Source organism: Chenopodium quinoa, unplaced genomic scaffold (assembly GCF_001683475.1).
Source record: "Chenopodium quinoa cultivar QQ74 unplaced genomic scaffold, ASM168347v1, whole genome shotgun sequence".
NCBI classification, from domain to species: Eukaryota; Viridiplantae; Streptophyta; class Magnoliopsida; order Caryophyllales; family Amaranthaceae; genus Chenopodium; species Chenopodium quinoa.
In genome coordinates this window covers 3016538-3025730 of record NW_018743783.1, presented here as the reverse complement: position 1 = coordinate 3025730, position 9193 = coordinate 3016538, and the positions used below count along the sequence as shown (strand labels likewise).

General features: G+C 33.5%; 1 protein-coding gene across 2 annotated transcripts; it reads right to left on the bottom strand.

The window, feature by feature from the left end:
- Positions 1–4436: 4436 nt before the first annotated feature.
- On the bottom strand, positions 4437–6703 carry LOC110684782 (pre-rRNA-processing protein TSR2 homolog). Of its 2 annotated transcripts, none has more exons than XM_021861211.1 (4): positions 5835–6703; positions 5317–5408; positions 5048–5195; positions 4437–4836 (listed from the first exon to the last, which is right to left on the bottom strand). In XM_021861211.1, exons 1-3 carry the CDS (start codon positions 6079–6081, stop codon positions 5133–5135), a joined length of 402 nt encoding a protein of 133 aa, XP_021716903.1. In that variant the 5' UTR covers positions 6082–6703; the 3' UTR covers positions 4437–4836; positions 5048–5132. The 2 variants fall into 2 exon arrangements, with proteins under 2 accessions (XP_021716903.1, XP_021716904.1); XM_021861212.1 differs by having other exon boundaries at positions 5048–5189.
- Positions 6704–9193: the final 2490 nt, after the last annotated feature.

The following is a 9193-nucleotide window of genomic DNA, read 5'->3' as shown; positions in this document are numbered from 1 at the left end:
TAGGAGTCTAGGTTTAGGGTTTTAGAGCCGCGACGTCAGGTGGAACCCGCAACTCTCAGAGTCGCGTTGAGTGCCGCGCTCAAGGCATATGAGTTCCACGCGCAACTCTACGCCTTGCGCGCGACAGGCACGCGCAACTTTGAGTGTTGCGCGCGGTGCGGTTTGCCTTATATGAAAACGCGTTTTTAAAACATTCATAACTTTTGATTGCAATGTTGGATTAAGGCAAATAAGATATCACTGGAAAGCTCTGAATGTCTAATTTTCAATTCTGTTAGGACTAGGTTAAAATCTTGTATGGATCAAAAGATATGGCCGTTTGAGTGCAAGGATGTCGGTTTTAGGGCCTGGTTTAGTATTTTGATGATAACATCTTTGTTTTAACTCGGAATTGGGCTTATAATATACCGTTGGAAAGCTCTTTGGAAGGGCTATCCATATGTATCATCCATGAATGGATATCATGTGGTTTATTATTCGTCAGGTTTCAACAATGTAAGATCCATTGGATCCAATCATTGCATTTGACGCATTTGGGTCCGTTATTAATTAAGATTAAACATGTATGAACACGTTTTAGGCCTAATTATTAATCGGAATAGGCTCTAAGATAATTTAGTCTCAAATACAAGTTCTAACTTACTTCATATTGCATTTCAGAGTCCATAAACACTTCAACTTTGACCTAGCATGAAGAACGAGTTTTTGTAACATCATTGCACTTCCTGTCGGGACAGAAGGCCAAAAGTAGGTGTCTACAACATGGAGAAAAGTTGAGATTATTAATACTACCTCCATTACATATCTGTTGCAAATTTGGAATTTTTTATATCTCACAAATAATACCCCAAAGTTGCAACTAATATGTAACGGAGGTAGTATCAATTTTTTCTTGTTTAGTATATATCTTTACTTAGTATTTAAAAACACAAACCAAAGTTGCCACATATCCTCCTCCCCCTTTACCTTTGTCTTGAACATTCTCTTTTCTTAGATTTACAAAGAACTTTTTTCGATCCATCTCTCCACTTTATTCCTCAATAACTCTTTATATTCTATAACCTCCACTTATCCAACAAATTGAATGTTATTAATTTTTTCCTGTTCTCCCTCTATCTTTCAATTCAATTTAATCACATTCGTCATTTAATTCATTGAACCTTTATCTTTCCGCTGCAATCTCTAATCTAAATACAAAATTTCCATTAAATTTTTTTTCCCATCACTACCTAAGTTCCAAAAAAAAAAGAGAAATATATATCTCTTTGTAAGGAATTTTTCAAACTCAAATTTGAGCCCCACTATGATCATGTTTTTAAGCATGGTGGCGTCCAAAGGGAAGGAAGCTAGAGATAAAAGAGTCGCCAACAAGTTTTAGAAACTTGTAAACCATTCACAAGTGTGAAGGTTACACCCCATTCACGATCATAGAGATCTGTAACTCCACAGTGGTCCAGAACCATGACTTGATGTTCGGGGATGATGGTACAAATCCAACCTAAAAGAGATTGGACCCGCCCTAAATCGGCCTCTACTTAATTCTTATGATATTCATGTGCGCTTTTCAATCAACATACATACATCAAATTAATCCTAAGCATATTTAATCTACGTTGGGTTGATTATCAATGGACAATCAAATTTATTATTGGTGATTACTTGAATTAAAATCATATTAAGCCTAAATTAAATTATTACTAATCTTATTAGGCGTGATTTCAATTACAAATTCCTTTAAACCTGCAAAAAGGGGCGTGATCGAGCAATAACAATAAATCATGAATAATCAAGCAACATATGATCAATACAACAATCATCATCATAAAATCATCATCAAAACCATTAATAGTAAGATCCTAGACATGATACTAAACGGATTAATAACAATCCTAGCATGTCACTAATAAAAATCATAATCAAAGCATTATCCTAATCATGATGCTATCAACATGATATTAGAAATATTAGTTAACACCCTAAACATTATACTAGGAATTAAAATCAACATCCTTACATGATACTAGGAATCAAAATCAACATCCTAACATGATACTAGGAATTAACATAAGATTCTAAGCATGATTTCTATATCAAAAGAATAACTAAGTAATCGAATTACTTACTTTGATGCTTTGTATTTCTTTCTATAAAAACAATACAGACGTTAGTAAACTTCAAGAAAGATTAAATTAAATAAATCAAATATGAATTGAAATATAGGTTTGGGACCAAACCCTCAGAACTATCAACCTTTCACGTCGAGGTCGAAGGCAACGTCGAGGAGGGCAAGGAGTATTCAAATCTCGTGAATGAGGTATGGTGATTAATTGGAGAGAGTATCAAGGATGTGTGTTTGGGATGTGTTTAGGCTAAGGCTAAGAACATAAAGAATCAAGAGAGAGAGAGAAAATATTAGAGAGGGTATTGATGATGATTGTTGGTGATCTGAAACGATGTAAAACGCCCTCTATTTATAAGGAAAAAAGAGAGTCGAATTGATTAGAAAAGATCAGAATTCAAATCAGAGTAAAACAGGTTTCATTGCGGCGCGATAAGAGTATCGCGGCACGACAGAGTCCATCACAGTGCGATGGAACTATCACGCCGCGTTGGACAGCAATTTTTGCGATTTTTTTTAATCATAACCTTTGATCCGGAAATTGGAATAAGATAAATAATATATTGTTGGAAAGATCTAGAAGTCTACTTTCCAACCCAATTGAAAGTAAATTTATATCTTTTGTATAATTTAAGATATGATTGAAATAGTGGGACAGTGTTAGTTTAGGATTATTAAAAGAGGAGTTTTATTCAACCTCAAACTCTTTGATCTTTATCTTTTCAGAAAGGATAGATTAGAAACTTCTAAAGGACTCTAGAAGTTCCTAAAGAATCCTAATTGGTTTAGGATTGGGAATATGGTATTTAGACCATCACATGATCATTGGGTCGTAGATAAGGTGGACTTAAGTTCAGTTTGGGCTCGGTTTAGTATTTTGGCCATAACTTATTCGTTTTAAGACGGATTTGGGATTATAATATATCGTCAGAAAGCTCTATTCAATATCCATCCAACTAAACAATAATTGGACCAGTATTAAGGTCCAAAATAATCTGATTTTGACGTTTTTATGAGTTGAACACAAAATGAATGATTTTGGGTTTAAAGACACGAAATTAATGATTTTGGTTTAAAACATTTTAGGAAAGGTTAGGAATATGGTCAAGTCTTAAGGGAACTTCACGAGTCTCTTCAACTTTTTACCGAACTCGTTAATCAAAGACGTGAAAGGTACTCATCACTGGGTTTGGTTTTTGGGGAGACACAATCAGGTATCTACACTCTCTAAATTCTATGTAAAATTTTCTATAACGAAGATGATGATTGAAAAGGAAAAAAAATTTAGTCTACAAAAAAAGGAGACTTGAGTATGTCAAGAAAAATAAAGAGTTTTGTGTAAGAATATTATGGAAATTTCATAGTATAACATTGATTGCATGTCATGGGGTCATTTCTTTAAAGGAAAGATGGAGGAGGAGAGTCATTATTTTCAAGATATTAAGCGCACCACTCTAAGAGAAACTCATTTGGTAAAGAGCTTCATATTTGATTTAAAAATATAAAATTATGACATGGTTTGTTAATTAGGTTTTTTTTTTTTTTTTTTTTTTTTTTTTTTAACCAATCATTGATTAACTACCATACAATTAGATAATTTGAATAAACAATTTTTTAAATCAATTTTTCTAATATGTCAAAAGACGATAAAATAAAGTTATTCAAGTAATTTGTAAGTTTTAAGGTCCGTTTGGTTGGGGGTATTCAACAAAGGGAATGGGAATCAACGGGAATCATTCCCTTTATTGTTGTTTGTTAGGCCACTTTTCCATTCCCCTTTACCCCCTTCATTCCCCCAAATCCCTCTAAGTTCATTCCCCACCCCCCCCCCCTAGCCTTTTCCATTCCCTTTCCTTAGCCAGCATTACACCACCATGCTTACACCAGCCATCACCCTTCTACCCTACCCCCACGGCACAACCACCACCCAGCCACCTTACCGCTTTTCCCTCGGCCATCGCTGTGGTGGTGTTGGTGGTGGTGTTGTGGTGGGGTGATTCCCTTTATATTTTTAAAACAAACAACACACTACATGGAATGGATTTTCATTCCATTCTCTTTCATTCCCTTTGGTTATTCCATTCCGATTCCCCTGTGTGAACCAAACGGCCCCTAAGTATAAATGATAACTTATAAACTGCCATGCATAGAACGGGCCCAAAAATTAGTTCAATTTCAAGAGGGCCACCATTTCCGTGAAGCATAATTTGAGAGTCACCAATCTCATCATTGAGAATTAGAAGGTAAATACACACTATTTTAATCTAATATTCTTCTTAAACACTTGTATTTAATAAAGCTTGGTGGATTACGGATCGATTGTATGAAATCTCAAGAATAAGTTAGGCTTGCAATTGAAATAAGTTAGATGAATAGTTTTTTATTCCAAAAGGAAAAGAGCTAAAAAGTAAAAGTTTAAATAAAAAAAAAATCATTGAATGAACTAAAATCATTCAGTTCAAATCGCAAAAACTTGAGATCAGTCTAGCACTCTATTGAATTTCGAGTACCATAACATCATACATGGCGACATTTCAGAATTTTACAATTTCTCTAATTTGTGTAGTCTACCCTACACAATACATGGATACGGATCTTGATGCACCTGTCAAAAATAATACGCCTCTAAGAAACCAAAAGGACCAGAGGGAGTACTCCTTAACTGTTTCTTGCCCTTTCCAAGTTTTCAACGAATAGGTCCTCATCATCATTGTAGTCTGTAGACGCATTCAGAAAAATAAAAAAAAGTGTCTAAAATCGTTAAGTATTTGTGAAAATGTTATTATTCATATTCATTTTGAGAGAAGTTGTTATGATATACAAGTATGTAGTAGTAGAATGCAAGAATAATTTTATTTGAATGAAGGAAAAAATCATTTTATAAACTACTTGAAAATACATAATTAAAAAGGTTAACCAATTGTTTACCTTAGCTTTGAGCACCTTATTATACTAGTTGATCTTCAAGCTGAAGTAATTAGTAGATGTGATGAAATAGCTTGAAAGTTGCAACTTATGTATAGCACCCATTCAAGCATCCTTCATGCATGTTCATCAATTGCTCTGCAACCTGTAACTAACAATTACATAAAATTTTAGTTTTAATTTGACCTATTTTCTTATAAGATTTTTTTTCTTTTTTTTTTTTTTGTTTTTTTTTTTTTTGGTGTTAAGGAAATGTCATAAAATTAATATACCTCTTCAATGCTACCATCTTCAATGTCTGTGTTGAAGGAAAATAACATAGTTTCATGAAGAAAATTTTCCAATTCTTCTACACTTAATGAACCTGAAATTGCAACAAAATGATACCCGTTAAAAGGAGAAAAACAGGGGAAAATGCACTAAAAATTCAATAAATTTTTATTTTATTGAAAAATTAGTAAATTAGTAAATTATATTATTAATTATTACATACTTCTTCCAATTCCTTTTGTATTCCCAATGATTATATTCTCAATTTGACTAGAAAAATAAAATTAATAACTAGAAATCTTTTATATATATAAATTAATTACGACGTACATATATTTTATATAAAGTGTTACGTAATAATAGATTAATCTGGATGTGTATTTTAAAGTATTAACTTTCTATAATTTGTTAAAATTCATTGTTACACATATATTGCTAATTTAAAAAAAAAAATTACGTCAATTAAAAATAGTATAAAAAATTCAAATAAACTGAAGAAGTAATAGACAAAAATAAATACCTTTAGATTGACAAAACCAAGAGAAGATATCAAAAACAAGTTGTTGGGACTTTTGGTTAGAATCATGGCCACCCCATTCATTTTGGATGGCCATTTGCAAGCCATTCCATTCAGAGAGGACCCTCGATATCCCTTGACAAAACTTAGACATTATGACTTCAGACTCCATATATGAATATGAGGATGATATCGATGTCGGCTTGTTTTTTCTCATCATACCATTTTCCCATTGCATCAATGTTTCCATTGCACGAAACGAATGTGAATATGAATATCAATACCAATATCAATATCAATATTTTCCGATGACTCCACTTTGTATACCGTGATCGTTCTCACTTTAGCACCTCCGGATCACCCTTACCTCCCACTAGAGCGAGGGGGGAGTTAAGGATGGTTGCGAGGAAACAAAAGAGAGATTAATTATCGGCGAAGTTGATATAAATCATAAAAATGAAATATATTGTTGTATGTAATCACTAGATCTTTAATTGCTGGTACACGTACGAGTACATAAAATTTGGTAGTTAGCTAGATTTGAGGATGTAATTTTATGGCATTACTTGTTTGGAATGATGGAGAGTAACACACGGGGTGAAGGGATTATATATAGTAGGTTTAAGCTTCACACATGGCCAGCTTAATTATTATTATTATTGTTATTATTTTTTTAGTCAATAATTATGAGTACTCCTAATATATCGTGCTAACATGCCATTTTTTTGTAGTTTGATTGGGTAACCTCTTATTTTTAGTGGATGAAAGAATATTAATTGGTCTTTTTTGTCAATATGTAGCACCTGGAAGGCTGGATTGGTCAGCTTGTGGTGGATACTAGCAAAAATGATGACTGATCAAAGTAGTGAGTTGTGAAGTATAATAATAATATGAGTACATATTTGAAAAATGGCAACCGGCCAAGAAGACTATGTACCCTACGTCATGTGAACTTCCAGCTACGGGCATGTGAGGCCGTGAGGGGTTCACTTAAAATTATAGTGCATTTGAGTAATTCTTATGTTTCAGAAATTTACATACTTCCTTCATGTTTTAATAAGTGTTACGGTTACCAAATGTGATCATGTTCTAAAAGTGTTATACTTTTTTTTTGGCAAATAGTTACATTTTAATATTATATCTCTCTTTTTTTATGGTCCTCACTCAAACCCATTACTACTTTTTTTATTACTGTATCTATTTCCTATCTATTGAAGTATATGCTGAAGCTGCTAGTCATGACCAACTGATAACAGCCTTAGTTGCCTGTTTACTGCATACAGCTGAGTTGGATAATGAGCCATGTCAGCAATCTGAGACTCAAGCATTCCTGCCAAGTCATCAATCCCCGTGCCAAGTTACAAGTCAACAGAAGGCATAACAAATTCTGTTATGCATCATAACATAATTGATTCTTTCCTGTAACTAACTTTTAGTTGGTTGTTATGAGGTTGTTACAAGCTTGTAATATTCTAAAAAGTTGTATTGTTCTAGTATAAATACGCTTGAGTTCAGTTGATGTTAGATTGATTGATTCAATTCCATTTTCTCTGATATCAATAAATTCGATTTTCTCTTCTTCTCTAAATTCTTCTTACTATTTTTTGTTCTAAGTTCTTCAAATTTTAAGAACTTTATCATGGTATCAAATTTTAAGAACTTTATCATGGTATCATGATTTTAGTTTAATCTGATTTCTACTCATAAATTGTGTAAAGATTTATCTTGTGACATAGTTTTCACACATGATAAATGCATGATTCAGGATCATTCTCAGAGAAGTACAGTGGTTCTTGGTAGGCTTGAATCAGGCTTGTATGCAGTTTTTGACCAAGTTGGTGTTGAGAATAAGGAGTCCTGTTTGAAGAATGATCATGAAGCTCTTGTGTCAATAAGTGAAGATGTTAAGCTCTGGCACTTGAGATTAAGGCATTTACCATTTGACAAATTACATTTTGTTAATAAAGCTTTGCCAAAAATAGGAAAGAATTGTGAAGTGTTTTGTCAAGTCTGTCCTACAGCAAAGCAAACTAGGAAATCTTTTCCCACTAGTTATTCTAAGACTAGTGAATGTTTTGAGTTGATACATGTTGATGTATGGGGACCTTATACGGTGAAAACTCATGACAATTGTAGTTATTTTCTTACAATAGTTGATGATTTTTCAAGAAATACTTGGACATTTATGATAAGAGGAATAAAAGTGATTCAGTTGATATTCTGTCCAATTTTATGATATTTGTTGATACTCAATACAATCTGAAAGTGAAGTGTATAAGGACAGATAATGTAAAGAGTTGTGTGAAGGAAGAATTTTGAGTGTTTAACAAGGAATTGAGATTAAACACCAAAAGAGTTGTGCTGACACACTTCAACAAAATGGGACTGTTGAGAGAAAACACAAGCACTTACTTGAGACTGCTAGAGCACTTTATTTTCAGTCTAGATTACCTGTTAGATTTTGGGGTGAGTGCTTATTAACAACTTCTTACTTAATCAATAGAATGCCTTTAAAATCTACTGATTTTGAGACTCCTTATGAAAAGGTGAACAAAGTCAAGGTGGATTTGAGTCATCTAAGAGTGTTTGGGTGTCTTGGTTATGTGTCAACACTCAAGGCTAACAAGTCGAAGTTTGATTTTAAAGTTGTTCCATGTGTTTTGATTGGTTAACCACCAAATCAAAAGGCATACAGAATGCTTAATCTTGAAACCTCTCAAATCATTGTTTCCAAGGATGTTACCTTTCATGAGAAACACCTTTCTTTTCACCTTTCTTCAACCAAACACAAACCTGAACCCATTTTTCTACCCTCAAACACTATCTTTGACTTAGAGACAACATTTGAATATCCAGATGTTTTCTCTTTTTTAGAACCTGCACCTAAGCATTTACACACTGATTCTGAATTTGAATCTGAAACCTACTGAAACCTCAAACACTGAAACCACAAACACTACCCTTATTCTCAATCCTGAACCTGACCTTAACTTTAATACCATTGAACAATCCACAAGACCTCATGTTGCCCCTAGTTGGATGAAAGATTATGTGTGTCCTGTTCTCCCAGAACAACATTGGCGCAATGTTGTTCAATATGATCAATTACCTGGTACTCATAAGGCTTTAGTGAATGAAATGGTAAAGGTGGTATAGCCTGTCAGCTATCTAGATGCTTCACAAGATTAGAGATGGGTTAAAGCAATGCATAAAGAAATAGATGCCTTACAGCAAATCACACATGGGGGCTCACTGATCTTCCTAAAGGAGGAAAAAAAAAGTTAATTAGCTGCAAATGGGTGTTCAAAGTGAAATTAAAAAAGGATGGAACCATTGAGAGATTCAAAGCACAGCTAGTAGCT